The sequence below is a fragment of the Polypterus senegalus genome, chromosome 7 (genome assembly GCF_016835505.1).
Source record: "Polypterus senegalus isolate Bchr_013 chromosome 7, ASM1683550v1, whole genome shotgun sequence".
NCBI lineage: Eukaryota > Metazoa > Chordata > Cladistia > Polypteriformes > Polypteridae > Polypterus > Polypterus senegalus.
Genome location: NC_053160.1, coordinates 106030291 through 106048060, shown reverse-complemented (window position 1 = coordinate 106048060; position 17770 = coordinate 106030291). Strand labels below are relative to the sequence as shown.

The following is a 17770-nucleotide window of genomic DNA, read 5'->3' as shown; positions in this document are numbered from 1 at the left end:
GCGATCCTTCCATTGTTTATCTCAAAATTTCTTGTAGTAGTAGGGTGTTGTACTTTGTTAGCCATTATGGATACAATGACAAGTCAAGGAAGCTGATACCTTTTATTGGCTAACTGAACAGACTGCAGTATGCAAGCTTTCGAATCAACTCAGGCCCTTTCTTCAGGTAGTTAGATTATAAATATACAACCCAAAATCAGAAAAAATTGCGAAGGTATGGAAAATTCAAATAAAAAAGCAGTGATTCTTAAATTTACTTGAACTTTTATTTCATTGCTGACACTATGTTTTGTCATATCAGCTTCATTTCATTTGTAAATCTACATCCATTCTTGCATTTCAGGCCTACCAACACATTCCAAAAAAAGTTGGGATGGGGTCAACTTAATGTCAGTAATGAGGTAAAATAATTAATGGGGTGATTTCAAACAGGTGATGTCAACAGGTGATTGTAATCATGATTTGGTACAAAAGCAGTATCCACAAAAAATCTATACCACTTCAGACCAGAAAGTTCAACAACATGAAATCCTAGTCAAAATTTGTACTGTAAATAAAAACACAGTTCATAATATTTTCCTGCTAGGGCCCTTGAATAGTGCATCTGCATAAAAAAATTGAAATGTTAAGGATTTTTGATTAATTTACCTTGATGTTGTTCTTTTTAAGGTGAAATGGCAAAAGGATGACATGGATAATCATCCCAACTTCTTTTCTGTGTCTTCAGATGGTAGAGTGACATCCTGGACACTAGTGAAGGTATTTTTGCAAAAACTGTTTGTCTTTTATATTTATATTTGTCCTTATGAGCTTATAGCATATCTTACTATAAACTATATAGGATGGTACTATATTTTTCTTTAAATCTAAAGATTTAAAGAATTTTATTTTTTTATGTAAAGGCTAAAATCAAGGCATAGAGCTTGAACTCTTCTTTCTGGAAAGAGTGGGATAAACTATCAAAATACATGTATTGCTAACAGGGTTACTACTGTGACTAAAGCAAAATTACTATATTTATCAGCTGAATAAAGTATTTATTAAATAGAGTTGCAATGCTAAATTTAAATCTGTGTCAATACATAAATGCCATATGGATTCAAACATGGCAAGTTATTCAGATTGACTTGTCTCTAGTGTCCTCCTGTTAGTAACTGTAGGATTACTACCTAATTAAAGTAACTTTTATTTTGTGAGATCATTGTTTAATCAGTTGTAATTATCAATTAGGAACATGATAGGATTATTATAATTCAGTTTTGCTGATGAATACAATAAAGTGTAGCAGCACGTCATGAAGCATTAAACGCCTTCAGAGGCCTTTGACCTTCTTTGAGTAACCTTAGATGAGCCAGGAAACACTGAAGATCCAGACACCCTGAGTTGAGGTAAACATCCTAATAACAAAGAAAAGGAAAGTAAGAGTTCTCATAAATGGGTAATAGGGAAGACAAGCTAAATGTTAGTCTTCGGATGATGGATCCCTTTCTAGTGTCACCTTATGGGTAGAGCCCTTAGGGACATCTGGGGCCTCATGCATAATGTCATGCGTAGAATTCACACAAAAACATGGCGTTATGGACAAAGATAGAAATGTGCGTACGCACAAAAAAAATCTTGATATATAAATCTGTGCATACGGCAACTTACTCGTTCTTCCACTCCATAAATCCTGATCAGTGTGAAATGTAATGCACGTGCATGCGCTTGCCACCCCACCCCAATTCCTCTCAGAATTACACCCCTATGAATAAGCAAATCAATATAAAGAGCCCCTTACCTTCACCGTTTTAAGAAAAAACAATGGCAAAAGCACGGAGGGACAAAAAAAAAAAACTTAAGTTTAATGGAGGTCCTGCCTACTGAAGTAGAGGCCAGGAAAAATGTACTATTTGGTGGCTTAGGCAGTGGAATCTATAAATATAAAAGGCAAAGTCCTCACTGACTTATCACTAATAGTTAGCATATAGGTGGGAAACTGAAATTTCGCATGCTCATTCCTTGCAGTTGTTAAGTATGAAAATAACATCTTCTTTTTGGCTGTTCACACCATTATGCCGTAAGGAACTTTCGGAACTGACCGCTCCTTTTGGCGGTTTAATTCCTTATTTCCATTAACAGATGATTTATTTTACGGCCAAGACGCACAAGGGCTGCCCCGGTCCACTTTACTTTTTCCGCATGGCTGTTGTCCGCGCACCTACCATGTGGTTGGCTCCCTGCCTAAATACATTAACGACATCCCACACTCATGTGCCTCCTCACTCACTTCCTTACTTTCCTCAGCTGTTTGTCGTGCTCACTGCTCCCATCTTCTTTATTCCACCGCTTCAAGGCTGACATTATTGGGTTTCCTTACTCCCTCACGTCTCCCTCCTTGTGAATGTTGCCTTTTCTTTTACTGCACCACTTCCAGGATGTCATTGTTGGGCTTCCTTACTTGCTCATGTACGTCTTCCTGGTGCTGACTTATGCTTTTCATTACCTGCACCACCGCTTCTTGCCTTCCTTTGTACTTTGTTTCTCAACGGGTGCAAGTTTACCTCGAATAACATGTCTATTCCAGTGATCACTTTCGATCACAATTTCACGGCCCGTACCTAGTGGTTTCCATGTCCTGAGATTGCATCTGCCTCTTACATTCTCTCTCTTACTTTTTGCATGGCTATTTCAGTCTCAGCCTTGATATCCACAGAGACATTGTGTCTTATGTACTGAATGACTGAGACAGGTTCAAGGTGTGGACTGATGGATGGTACAGGAGACAATTATACTACACAGGACCACTATAGCAGTGAAATGCTTAAGCTCTCAACCTATGGTTCTGTATGTGAACTGGTAGCTTCCACAGAATTGTTTCAATGTCGCTTTCAAGTGTATAGAAATGGGGAAATATTTTACACCTTTGGACAACTAGGAATGCCTGTTAAACATCTTAGATTCATGGGAAGCGATTTGGATAGTGGACACTTCGATGTTTATGAATGCTTCAACTCTGACAATGTGGACACAAAGTTATCAATGAAACCTGTTGTATCTATACAATGATTAACAAACGAGAAATGTAACTTGAACACAACTTGTCCTCCAAATACAAACCTGATTGAAAGAAATAATGATAATCAAATACTTGATGACATCAGCACTCATAACAATGACAAAACAGTTACATTGACAATCATGTTACGTTATTTTTAAAATGTTTCCTTTTCTTTTTCATAACTTCTTTAACACACTACTTCTCCATTGCAAAGTGTGGGTATTTTGCTAGTAAGCAATAAAAGGAAATTGATGGAGTGGTATAGCGTTGCGGGTGCACTCAAAAGGTCAGGTTTAGAAAATCACACTGCACCCAAAATAAAAAAGAAGTGGTCAGACATCAAAGGCGTTGTGAAAAGATGAAAGCCCAACATATGAATGTTAACAACACTGGAGGAGGTAGAGAAATCTTGGGGCTCATGCCATTTGAGCAGCGAGTTGACAACACACTTATTACTTTGCATTTTACCAGTGGGGAAGGGAGATTCCGATATCACTGCAGGTAACGGTGAGTTGTAATTTATTTTTTGCTTACCATTATCCATACTCATGTAAATAATTTGCATGTGTAATACGATAAGATGGTACTGTGTGATGTTGAGCACAAATTACATGAATTTATGAATAAATGATGCATCTGCTTATCTGTTTTTTCATTCAATTAATTACGTTCAATCTACATTGTAACGCTGTCTGATGTGGCTGATCATTTGGTGGGTCAGGGCTAGGTTCATCATACCAGGCTGAGCAGCCTGGAAGCAGGAGCAACCAAATTACTCCAGAGTATTCGCCACTTAAGTCCAGGAAGGCAGCGGGAGTCAAAGAGTGGATGGGAGGTTGGGGTACAGGCAGGACAGAAGGGTGTCTGTGTAGTCACTTTAAGTTTTGTTTTTGTACCCTTCTGTATTTATGTTTATCATTTTCTTGTTATTATTTGGGTTCTATTTTGTTTATTGCTCACTGTTATTTTGTTATTTTTCGTTGTTCGGGTCCAGTGGCCATGTTGTTGATAGTAGAATTAAGAGGCTTCATAAAGCGTTTCTTAAATGTGGCTGATTAGCGATATTATGGCTGCGAAGTCTGTGAGTGGGCTGTCACTATTTTAAGCCAAAATTGCCTTTCTGCACTTTCTGCAGTTTTTAACTTGACCACAGGATGTCCGCGTCATTAATAGCCATGCTCTATAATGTAGTTTAAAAATACTTTGTTTATTATAGAAAAGCACAAATGTTGTCAATTAGGGGGTTAGAAGAAGTAAACCTTGCATATTTGGCAACACTTTGGCCTCAAAGCAAATGAATGTGGTGAGCCAAACTTTGTTAAAAAGATTCACATTTTCAGATTCAAATTTAGTAGACATTTGCACATATACCATCCAGCTGACTATTCAAGTTTAGGTAATGCTTGTAGGACAACCACCACTTGCTTCTTTCACTCGCCATCAGTTATTGCCATTTTTTGATATGGAAAAAGTGCAAAATACAGGGTGAGCCAAAATGAAGTACCATATTTCTCAATGACATTGCGTGAGGTAGAGGCAGCCGAGTGGGTTGGGGTGGGGATCATTTGATATGCGATCCCTTGTAGCTTTCAGTCTGCAACATGCCTCAGTCTGGTACACGCCGTGCTTTTGCTGTCAAATCGCTTTTCAAAAACAACAAATCCATTATCACTATACAACGTGTCTTCCAAACCCACTTCAGCATTCTTCCTAAAAGTAACGTCCCAAATCGGAAAACTATTCTTTGTGACTAAATTTGGACTGACCGGTACAACACTGAACAGAAAATCTCCAAGCTATCCTCTGGCTGTACGAATGCCGGAAAACATCCAAGCTGTAAGGGTTTTGCAGTCTCCTAGACGTTCAGCATGCAAACATGCTTCTGCTTCCTCCTTTGTGGAGGATTTTGCATAAGGACCTTATATCCCATCTACATAAAATGAAGGTAGAGCAGGAACTCACTGAGAGAGACTGGGAGAGCCATAGAAAGTTGTGCACAAATGCTCAGCAAACCGTTCATCGAGATGCCATCGTCATGTGCTGTGATGAGGCACATTTCCATTTGAATGGTTGCATAAATAAGCAAAACTTTCGTCGCTAAATCCAACCCTCATGAACTTCATCAGATACCCCAGCACAGTGAGTGTATTCCAAAATCATTTTGAAGAGTGTATTGCTAATGATGGCCACAGCCTTGAAGTCATCATTATTTAAACACAGTCAAAAAAACTATTTTGTATACCCTTTCTTATGTTGTAATGAAATTTATTTTATCTTGTAGCATTTTTGTAGAATAGATGTTTGAAATGTGGTATTTCTTTTTAGCTCTCCTGTATAATCAGGGCAGTACCACAGATGTTTAACTTCATTTTTGTAAATAAATTTCTTACTTAATACTTATTGTCTCCAACATATTGCTTTAAAGCAATTGAAGTATTTTTCTTGGAAACAAACATAAGTCGGTCTTCAACTGATTCAATGCAACACACATTTACAGCAAATTTTTGTAATAATCTGTGTCAAATTCTTTTTAGGGCAATAATAAACTACATTATCCATCAATTGGGCCACCATACTATTTTGTGCCCCTTGTGTACGTCTTCTGAAGAGCTAGAGGATAGTATTTCATAAAGGACACCTAGCAAATAAGACTTGCTTAAATGGACAAGCTAGCTTTTTTTTCAGTTGGTTTCGGTCCCACCAATGAGAATTGAGGCAATTTGCATTTGGTCACTCGGGCAAATAAGCATCTTCTCTTATTCTGCTTGAGAGTTGTGGATTGCGAGTTTATGACTTTTGTGTTCAATGAGACACAAACTGTTTCAGAAAGGTTCAGTGGATTTTGTTTTTATTCATATCTAATTTTGCTAAATTCTTGTATAAATTGTACTGATTGGGAAATTAAAATGTACCAATGTGCTGATGTCATCCTTGCAAATGAAAGAGAAGTAGCTGAGAGTCGTTGTGTTCTGTGGTGTGAGAGTTCATTAAAAAATAAATTTTGCTCCTGAAAACTTAGTGTGCTGGGTGCTGCTTTTTTTTTAGTTGAGTGTTTTGGGGTATGTTTGGAAAAGTTAATTCTACTTTTTCTTGTTATTTCTATTCAAACTAGCGTTGGCAAGGCAGTGCAGTAAACAGTAGTAGGTGTCACTGGAATCTCAATAAGTAAATGACTTGTTGTGACAAATAATGATCCAAGTTTAAAGAGTTAAATGCCAGGGTGATGAGAAGAACTGACAAGGCAGTCTTCTTCAAAGTTCCTTCTGTGCCACACTCTAGTCCAGGTAAGACTGAGGAGATCAGAAGGCTTAATATGTGGCTCAAATCATCTTGGTGCAGGGTAGAAAGGTATAGGTTTATGGGGCATTCAGACTCATTTTGGAACAGATGAGACCCGTCCTGCTACAAAAGTTTACATCTAAACCAGAGGGGTACCAATTGGTTGGGGAGGTGTACGAGTATGTTAGTCAAGGATTGTTTAAACTAGGGTATGGGGTCACAAGGAGTTTAGGGCAGACCAGATTTAGAACTCTACATGAAGGAACAAACAATACTGTAAAAATGAAAATGCATAGTAATGTAAATTCTAACCCAACGTTTAAATGCAAAAGTTAAATGAGTAAACCATTAAAAATAGTTTGCCTTAATGCTACAAGCATCAAAAATAGAACAAGTGAGTTGGAGTTATATGTCAGGTCAAGTCAGGTTAGGGAGCATGCACTGGTAGTCTAGTCCCACCCTCCGGAAATGACCATCTATCTGCTGCAGCCAGGTGTTGCATGGGTGTCCCCTTGGCCTGGTCCAGCCACTCGGGTCCTCAACAATGCAAAACGGATCCCCCTCTGGGAATTGTTCCACATGGCCGTAGTGCCGTAACTGACGCTCCCTCACAATGCAGGTAATGTGACTCTGTGAGCAATTGCTCATTCTAAACAAAGTCAAAGCAGCGACACACGAGGATTCTCTGAAGAGACACAGTACCGAAGGAGTCCAGTCTTCGTCTTAGGTCACTGGATAGTATCCATGTCTCACAACCATATAGAAAGACAGGAAACACCAGGACTCTAAAGACATACAACTTTGTCCTTTTGCATTGATATCGGTAGTGTCACACAACCCTTTCCAGTGACCTCATGACCCCCCTGCTCTCCCAATCCATGTACTGACTTCATAGGAAGAGTAACTAGAGACATGAATGTCACTGCTGAGTTAAGTAAACCTCTCAGCAAGGTCGACACTCTCTCTGCAGACAGACACACTGCTGTTGGCTGTGCCTAAGAGGTCATTAAAGGCCTAGATCTTGGTTTTTATCCCAGACACTTGCAAGCTCAGACACTCAGACTCCTCGCTTCATCTCTCGAGAGCCCAGAGAGGCTCCATTGACTCCACAACAATCATAGCATTTTCAGCAAAGTCAAGGTCAGTGAATCTTTCTTCACCGACAGATGTCCCACAGCCCCTGGACCTCACGACTTTGCCCAACACTCAGTCCGTACAAGCATTGAACAGAATAGAAGCAAGAACACACCCCTGATGAACCCCAGAATCAACTGGGGTTCTGTCTTCACTCTGCACAGTATCAGTGTACAGGCCAGCCATGATACCCAGCAACTTTGAGGCGATCCCGCAAAGTCTCAGGATGTCCCACGCTTTATGAAAATTGACAAAGGCTGCAAAGAATCTCTTATGATGTTTACTTTTGCGCTCCATGAGAACCCTCAGTGCCAGGATGCAGTCAATGGTAGACTTCTTAGGGGTTAAATCAGACTGTTCCGGTCGCTGGTAGGTGAGCAAGTGATCACAAATCCTATTGAGGATGACCCTAGCAAGGACCTTACCTGGCATCAAGAGCAGTGTTATCCCCCTGCAGTTGCTGCAATCCTGGAGATCTCTCTTCCCTTTCCAGATAGGGGTGACAAGTCCCGTTTTCCATTCAGTTGGGATGATGCCTGTCTTCCAAATGGAAGCAAAGATTGCTTGCAATGCCAGGAGGACAGCCTTACCAGCATCCTGGAGATATTCATCCCGGATACCTCAGATCCTTGCAGCCTTCCCTACTCTCAGCTGGTTCACCACCTCTGCAATCTCAGTGAGATGGTTCACAACCAATTGGAGGATCAGCCTCACGATCCGTGAACCCAGTCATATCCAACATCCTAGCTGCAGGATCAGCTTTAAACTGATGTTATGTTTTGTATGTACAGTAACAAAGCATAATTATGATGATATAGTAATAGCAGAAATCTGGCTAATTCACAAAGACTGGGATGATTATAACATAGAGGGTTGCACATCTTTAAGAGGGATAGACAGAACAGAAAATGAGGTGAGGTTGCTATTTATATCAAAAAGAGTTTAAACATAAGCCCTCTTGAGTCGAACAATGAGGTTTCATTTGGAAAGCATTAAAGAAAGATGCCAAATTTTAGAAGTCTCTGCTGTCTGCATTGGGCAGTCTATAAATTTCATTGCATATCTTTTTAGTAATTCTAAAAAGATAAGGTTACAGGGAGATATTATAGTCAGGTGGGACTTTACCTACCCAAAAATTAACTGGGGATAGCCTTGCAAATAGGGGAGCATAAGAGTTTTTAGAAATAATCAGTAACTGTTTTTAATGCAGTATGTTAAAGCACCAATGCGGAGTGCAGTATATCTGAATTAAGTATTTTGTAATAATTGGGATAAAATTGAAGATATAGAGGTGATTGATTGGTGTTTTGGAAGAGTGCAGATGCAAAGAGTAAAACTATTAAATTTAACTTTAGTAGGGCAAATTTTGAGCAGACGTGACAAAGTATAAGGAGAATGGCTTGGGATACTGTATGTTTTTAAGTACAGAGACATTCGAGGAACAGTGGAACAGGTTTAAAAACGTTTTACATACTGTATAATGCAGGGCAGGTACATGCTTAAATTTGGAATTAGAAGGAAATTTAAAAAAAAACTTTGCAGTGAGTTAATACAGAGTTGAAGGAGAAGCTGCAAAGAATAAAACATCTTTTTCAGGTTTATTAGGTTAATAACTCCAATGTGCATCATAGAGCTTACAAGAACAGCCATTAAGAAGTATATTCCAGAGGCTTAAAGGCAATTAGAGATGAATATAGCAGATAAGGAAAAGGATGATCCAAAGAGATTCTTTCAGTGTTTTAGTAGTAAAGGAACAGTCATGGAGGAAGTGAAGTGCATCAGCAATAGTGTTATAATAGCAATAGGAGAATTAAAAAATACAGAGAGTGAAATGGCAAATGCTCTAAACTCTTTTCTGAGGTCTTTGTAAATAGATAATGTTCCACTTGTAAAAGAGACTACTAAGGAAGTACTGAGTAGTTTGGAAATTGTAGAGGCAGAAGTACTGCTTAGATTAAATAGGCTGAAATCTATCAAGTCACCAGGACCAGATAATATTTACCATTGAGTTCTTCAGGAGGTTAGTGAGTACATATACTGTATAAACCATTGACTCATATTTGCAGGGAGGTTAGTGAGTACATATACTGTATAAACCATTGACTCATATTTGTAGGAAGTCATTGTGCACTGGGGAAATTCTGAAGAGCTGGAAAATGGAAATATTATCCCATTATATAAAAAGGTTCACTGGGTAATGGAAGAAATATTAAGCATAAGATTGAGCAACACATGGCAACAACAGCAGTTTTACTGAACAGTCAGCTTGAGGTCAGAAGAGACAGGTCACATTTTACGAACATGATGGAATTCTTTGAGGAAGTAACCAAAGACTATGATTGAAGTGGAGCATATTATATTATTTATCTTGGCACATAAGAGGTTGGGCACCATACTAAAATAAGTGGGAGTTCAAGGTGGTGTTTGTAGATGGATGCAAAATTGGCTCAAACACAGGAAGCAGGCAATTATGGTGTGAGGAACCCTATTAGAGTTGGCTGACATTAAGACTGGTGTTCCACAGGGGTCAGTGAGAATTTGGGTAGCAATATAAGTAACCCCCATGACCCTGTAGTTAGGATATAGCGGGTTGGATAATGGATGGATGGATGGAGGAATATAAGTAACAAGCTGGTTTTCAGATGATATCAACCTAGGTGCTTTGGCAGATAATCTAATATCCTCTGAATTATTATAGAGGGACTTTGACAGCTTACAGGCTGTATTACATGTAGGAAGTAAAAATGTTTGGTTTGAATACACAATGGGACGTCTGAAAATCGAAAGTTCATCCTTATGAGAAAGATTTAGGAGTCATAGTGGACTTGACACTATCACATTCAGAAAGTGCTCAGTGTTTACTCAAAAGGCTAACAGAATGCCTGGTTATAGAGCATGATGTGCAGAATTCAAGTCCAAAGAGGTTATTCTTAAGCTTTATAGAGCACAGGTGAGGCCTTATTTGGAGTCCTGAATACAGTTTTTGTCTCCAGGCTACAAAAAAAGGACATAGCAGCCCTAGAAATGTCCAGAGAATAGTGACTAGGCTGATTCCTGGACTACAGTGGAGGAATTATAAGTAAAGATTAAAAGAGCTGAGACCGTTCAGTTTAAACAAAGGAAGGGAATTAGTACAATGGATCAAGACTGTTACATTAAAATGAGTTTATCAAGAACACAGTGACACAGTTGGAAACTTGTTAAGGATACATTTCACACAAACATTAGTAAGTTTTTCTTTACACAGTGGAAATTTTAAACTTGATGTTATTTTAGAAGTGGATAGGACTGGTGAGCTTTGTTGGGCTGAATGGCCTGTTCTCATCTAGTGTTCTAATGACCTTTGAAGTCAGAGTAACCAATCACTTCCTGTTGTTGCATAAGTAGGACTGAATGATGACCCCACAACTGTCAAGGGGATGAATGGTAACACATCCTTACAGTACATTCACATACACCAGCAGGAACCTGCCAGCCAAGTTTTTTCCCACAGAGATTAGTTCCTATGCACTCTAAAACCCACTTGCTGAACAAGCCAACAACCCCACAGTGCCAGACATAATAAAAGGTTCATGACCATTAAGTTCAAAAGCACGGTTTTTCTCTACAGCAGATGTGGTACATGGTTTCTGGAAACTAAAAGTGGACCTGTGGGACCAGTATAAGCTTGCCTTTTCTTTCACGAATAGACAGTAAACCTGGAACAGGTGTCCATTTGGTTCATATGAGTTCAAAATCTTTTTACACAAAGTAATGAGTGATGCCTCATCTCGAGAAAAGCTGATCTATGTAGATGACATCCTGATGTGGAGCCAGAAGTGGTTAGATGTGTTTAGAACACACGGCAGAGCTCAAACATGTCCTGACACAACATTTCAAAGCCAGAGCAAAGTTGTCATTGAGTAAAGGATAGTAGTGTAGGAAAGAAATAAACTATGTTGGTTTATGGAGGATCAGAGAGTCTTAAACTTCAGTCACAAGCATCCAAGTGATCCAGAGAATCAAAACTACATTTGATATCTCAGAGCTCCAAAGCTTTTTAGAAGTGTGTAATTATTCATGAAAGTTCATAGAGGACTATGCAGAGGTGGCCCTACCACTACACAAACACCTGCAGAAAGAGAAACCTTTCAAATAGAAAGAGGAACAAGTATCAGCATTCCAGGAAATAAAGTACAGGCTTATTATAGCCCCCTGCCTCATTTATCCCAATAAACACAAATTCTGTCTTGAAGCTGTGTTTTCTTTTTTTCTTACTTTTATTGAATTTATTTAAAGCATGTAACATTCCATACAATCTAGTTAAAATTAACAAACTAAATTCAATTCAACCAACCCCCCCATGCGAAATAGAGAAAGGCCAAAAGCCAGAATAAACCTTCTGAGAGTAGTATAGTGGGAAAAGAGTCTTTATCCCCAATATAAGCGCTTATTCTAAAATATTATTGATTAGGTCCTGCCAGGTTTTAAAAAGTTTTGAACAGATCCTCTAAGAGACAGTTTGATTATATATAACATTGTATATAACATCAGTTACCCACTGACTTAACAGAGGTGGGTTAGGATTCCTCCAGGTGAGCAAGATGTCTACGTGCTAATAGTGAAATAAAGGCAGTTATAGTTTGTCATTCTCCACTTTAATTCCATCTGGGATTACACCAAACACAGATATTAATTGATTAGGAGTGATTGTGACACCAAGGCTGTCTGACAAAAATGGAAAAAAAAATCTCTAGAATGATGTTCATTTGGTACACATCCAAAACATGTGACCTGGTGAAGCTGGAGCTTAATTGCAACGTTCACAGGTTGGATCTTGCCCTGAAAATATTTTAGACAATTGTAAATGAGATAAATGTGCTTAATAAAATTTTTTAAGTTGAATAATTGAATGCTTTGCATATAAGGAGCTAAAGTCAGATCTGTGCCTGGGTGCCTTCCACTAATTTTTGAAATGTTGAGTAATAGATCCTTTTCCCACTGTATTTTGGGATCTTTAAAAGGAAGGGACTTTAAAATGGTTTTATATATTGTAGAAATACTGTCTGGGTCTTCAAGACTGATCAATATCTTTTCTGGAATAGAAATAGGTGGGAGGTAAAGAAAATTGAGCAGATTTTCTTTAGCAAAGGTACTGATTTGGAGATAGTGGAAAAATTGTGTTAATGGGAAATTTAGAATGTAATTGTTCATAGGATGCAAAGACTTTATTTTCAGTGCATCCAGAAAGTATTCACAGCGCATCACTTTTTCCACATTTTGTTATGTTACAGCCTTATTCCAAAATGGATTAAATTCATTTTTTTCCTCAGAATTCTGGAAAGCATCGGTGCACAGCCATTTTCAGATTTCTCCAGTGATGTTCAATCAGATTCAAGTCTGGGCTCTGGCTGGGCCACTGTGCTTAGGGTCGTTGTCCTGCTGAAAGATGAACCATCGCCCCAGTCTGAGGTCAAGAGCGCTGTGTAGCAGGTTTTCATCCAGGATGTCTCTGTACATTGCTACAGTCATCTTTCCCCTAATCCTCACTAGTCTCCCAGTTCCTGCCACAGAAAAACATCCCCACAGCATGATGCTGCCACCACCATGCTTCACTGTAGGGATGCTATTGGCCTGGTGATGAGAGGTGCCTGGTTTCCTCCAAACGTGACGCCTGGCATTCACACCAAAGAGTTCAATCTTTGTCTCATCAGACCAGAGAATTTTGTTTCCCATGGTCTGAGAGTCCTTCAGGTGCCTTTTGGCAACCTCCAGGCGGGCTGCCATGTGCCTTTTACTAAGGAGTGGCTTCTGTCTGGCCACTCTACCATACAGGCCTGATTGGTGAATGGCTGCAGAGATGGTTGTCCTTCTGGAAGGTTCTCCTCTCTCCACAGAGGGCCTCTGTAGCTCTGACAGAGTGACCATCGAGTTCTTGGTCACCTCCCTGACTAAGGCCCTTCTCCCCCGATCGCTCAGTTTAGATGGCTGGCCAGCTCTAGGAAGAGTCCTCGTGGTTTCGAACTTCTTCCACTGACGGATGATGGAGGCCACTGTGCTAATTGGGGCCTTCAAAGCAGCAGAAATTTTTCTGTAACCTTCCCCAGATTTGTGCTTCGAGACAATCCTGTTTCGGAGATCTACAGACAATTCCTTTGACCATGCTTGGTTTGTGCTCTGACATGAACTGTCAACTGTGGGATCTTATATTGACAGGTACGTGCCTTTCCAAATCATGTCCAATCAACTGAATTTACCACAGGTGGACTCCAATTAAGCTGCAGAAACATCTCAAGGATGATCAGGGGAAACAGGATGCACCTGAGCTCAATTTTGAGCTTCATGGCAAAGGCTGTGAATACTTATGTACGTGTGCTGTCTCAATTATTTTATTTTTAATAAATTTGCAAAAATCTCAAGTAAACCTTTTTCACGTTGTCATTATGAGGTGTTGTGTGTAGAATTCTGGGGAAAAAATTAATTTAATCCATTTTGGAATAAGGCTATAACATAACAAAATGTGGAAAAAATGGTGCACTGTGAATACTTTCCGGATGCACTGTATATACATATCTCTAAATGATTTAATCCCATACGTTTTCCAAACATTAAAAACTGTAAGTTTGAGAGGGTGGAAAGAGGTGGTTATGTAGAGGTGCCACAGATAAAATATTCTCTAACTTGAAGTGCTACACTGGTTCCATATTCTGAGTGAATGAAGGACACTTGAATTGTTAGTATATTGACGATACCTTGTATTCATTGGTTTACAAAGCAAGGAATATAAAGAGGTAATGCAGGATTTCATTTCTATTGCAGACCAAGCTAGTGTGTGTTCATCTATTTGTGTCAGTCTTCAGGTTTTTATAGCTTGTATGTTTGCCGCCCAGTAATAAAATTGAAAATCAGGTAGAGGCGTGCTGCCTTTTGATTTAGGTTGTCGTAGGGTCTCCCTTTGGATGTGTGTTTTTTTTCAAATTCCAAATAAAAAAAGGTTATGATTGAATCTATTTTCTTAAAAAATAATTTGTTAATGTACAATATATGGGAATGTTTTGAAATAGAAACAGAAGCTTAGGGAGGATATTCGTCTTAATAGTGATAATTCTCCTTGCTAAAGTAAGATTGAGGGTAGACCATCTATGCACATCTTGTTTAATTTTGTCAATGTAAACAGCAACATTTTGTTGAAAAAGAGCTTTATATTTTTACTTGTGATGTTTACCCCTAGATATTTAAACTGATCTGCAATGATAAAAGGGAAGGTGTCCAACCTAATGCTGTTTGCTATAGAATTCGCTGGAAAAAGCACACTTTTACAACAACAACAACAACAACATTTATTTATATAGCACATTTTCATACAAACAGTAGCTCAAAGTGCTTTACATATTAAAGAATAGAAAAATGAAAGACATAATTATAAAAAAATAAATCAACATTAACATCGAGTAAGAGTAAGGTTCAATGGCCAGGGGGGACAGAAAAAACAAAAAAACTCCAGACGGCTGGAGAAAAAATAAAATCTGTAGGGATTCCAGACCATGATACCGCCCAGTCCCCACTTTTGTTAAAATTAATTTTGCATCCAGATATCTTTTGAAATTCTGCTAGTACAGTTAGGGCTGCAAGCACTGAATTTGGCGGGTCTGATATATTCAATACCATATCATCTGCATATAGTGATATTTTCTGTTCAGATCCTTCTTTGAAAATCCTTTTTATCTCTGATGCTTTTCAAATTGCTCAATAGTGATTGCAAATAGCAGTGGTGACAAGGGGCATCCTTGTCTAGTACCACATTCTAGTTTGAAGTAGTCTGAGATAGTGTTAATACAAACTGCAGCTTCTGGACTGGTATACAGCAGTTTTATCCATGCACTCATAGGGTGTGCTGTTGCTGTGATCTGCTACAGCGCTGGGACCAAACCCAAATTTATGCAAATAGGTGAACAGGTAATGCCATTCAACCAGATAAAATGCTTTTTTTGCATCCAAAGGTAATAAGATCTCTGGAGTGTTGGACTTTATAGGTGAATATATTACATTAAATAGGCTTCCAACATTGGAAGGGAAATGTCTACCTTTAATAAATCCGGTTTGGATTTGTGATATTACTGAAGGGAGCACTTTTTACAATCCTTCTAGCTAGGACTTTGGAGAGTATCTTTACAACATTATTCAGAATTGAGATTGATCTGTATGATGCACATTGTAGTAAGTCCTTATTTTTCTATGGAAAAATGGTAATCAATGCGTGGCGAAAAGTTTGAGGTAGAATTTTATTGTCTCTGACTGCTATAAATGTTTCTAATAAAAGAGGGGCTAACTGGATTGAATTTTTTTTTTTTATATAAAATTCAGCAGGGTAGCCATCAGAACCTGGTGCGTTCCCACTCTGAAGTGAGTTTATAATGTCTAATAATTCTGACAGTGTCAGAGGTTTATCCAATTCCTCTGCACTGAGAGTATCTAACTGTGCTATCCCTAATGTATCAAAAACACATTAGATTGTTTCTTTTATTTTGTAAACTGAGTAGAATATAAGGACTTATAGCAGTCTGTAAATGTGTATAGTATATTTTTATGGCGAATGATTCTATCTCAGTTTATGTTGATGATTACTCATACTGCATTGTGGACTTCCTGCTTGTGGAGTTTTTGAGCTAAGATCTTATTATCCTTCTCTCCATGTTCATAGTAATAATGTTGTGATTTAAAAATGAATTCTTCTGTTTCTTTTGTTGTCAAAAGGTTAAGCTTTAATTTCAAATCCTGTCTTTTCCTAAAAAGTGCCTCATTTGGAGATCTGGCATGTTCTTGATCTGTTCTGGTAATTTCATTGATCAACTCTGAGGCCTTCTTGGTTTCCGACTTATTTTTGTGGGAGAGATATGAGATAACCTGTCCACTTAAAAATGCCTTCAGAGTTTCCCTGAGTATTCATGCAGAAACATCTGAGGATGCATTTGTCTCAAAAAAAAAAAAATCAGTTTGCTTGGATATAAATTCTGTACAGTTCTAGTCAGCTAATAACACGGGGTTAAGACGCCAGCTGCAAGATGAGCATGTGGGGCATATTGATGTGAACTCTATGATCAGAGGGGTATGGTCGGAAATAACAATAGCGTTGTATTTGCAATTTTTTATCACGGGCAAGAAATTTTTATCTATAAAGAAAAAATTTAATATAACTCATTTTAATATATATAATTTTGAAAGTATTTAAGTTTTTGATGCAAATACATTTTGGATAAAGTCATACACATTGGGTGCACAGATATTTTTCAAAATCACTTTATGATTAAATAAGTTACCAATCACCATTACATATTGCCCTTCAGGATCAGATACTACATCTGATATTGCAAATGAAATTGAAAATGAAAAAGATTCCCAGGCCTCTAGTTTTCTTTGTATACATGGAGTGGAATTTTTGGCCAGTCCAGCCTCATTGCAACTAAAACTGATTCTTGCTGATTAAGTCAGTCTCCTGTAAAAATTCTATGCTGGTGTTTAGACCGGTTAGGTGAGAGAATGCTTTCTTCCTCTTTAATTCATGATTGAGAGGTTTGACATTCCATCTTACAAAGTTCACTGTTTGATCATAGAGACATTGCTTGTGAACTTTTGTTGTCATTTTATAGTTTTAAATTAAGGTTGGACATTATTGCATATGATAGTTTTAACCTTAATTTCCAATATTGGCAGGAGTTATGGCTATGAAGCTGCATTTTCTGAATATACTCTCAGTGCTGGACTATCTTAGCTTTACACAAGGTAGAACGCAAATACTCGGATTGTGAAAAAGCTCTTCTGTCCACTGATCATAATCAAGACTTTTCATCAACCAGTCCCAGATTCTAAACAGGCTGACACTCAAGAGAAGGCAAAGTGTTTAGCAACATGATGACAAAGAAAAGAACCTGACACTGTCACAGTGATTAGCTCCCCATAGTCACAGACGAACTGGCATCCTTACTATGATGGAAATGCTTGTCAGGGACTACCTGAGGCCTACATTGATGGGTAGGCATTCTGACATGAGCTCCTGGTGAAGGCAGGAGTAGGACTAACTGGGGGAAACCATGTTCCCTGTGGACCCTTATAATACCAGCTAGGTATGAAAATGAGTCAGTATGCAGAAATTGGTGCTAAATCTGAAAGTTGGTTATTTGTAGTGACTCTAACTGTGCAAGACATAGCTTTGTGACATAACTACCTTACTATAAAACTAGAGCAATAACCAATGTCCCCAATAAACCTGTAAAAAATTGGGACCACTTTCTTGGATGTAACCAACTAGTGTTGTTAATGTGCATGTAGATTTGCTGGACG

General features: G+C 38.4%; 1 protein-coding gene across 2 annotated transcripts in view; it reads left to right on the top strand.

The window, feature by feature from the left end:
* dnai1.2 (dynein, axonemal, intermediate chain 1, paralog 2) overlaps positions 1 to 17770 on the top strand; it is a 346056-nt gene that overhangs the window by 236492 nt on the left and 91794 nt on the right. For both annotated transcript variants that reach the window (XM_039759139.1, XM_039759138.1), the window contains one exon: positions 670 to 759. In XM_039759139.1, coding sequence (XP_039615073.1) covers positions 670 to 759 — 90 coding nt within the window. The remainder of the gene's footprint in view (positions 1 to 669; positions 760 to 17770) is intronic.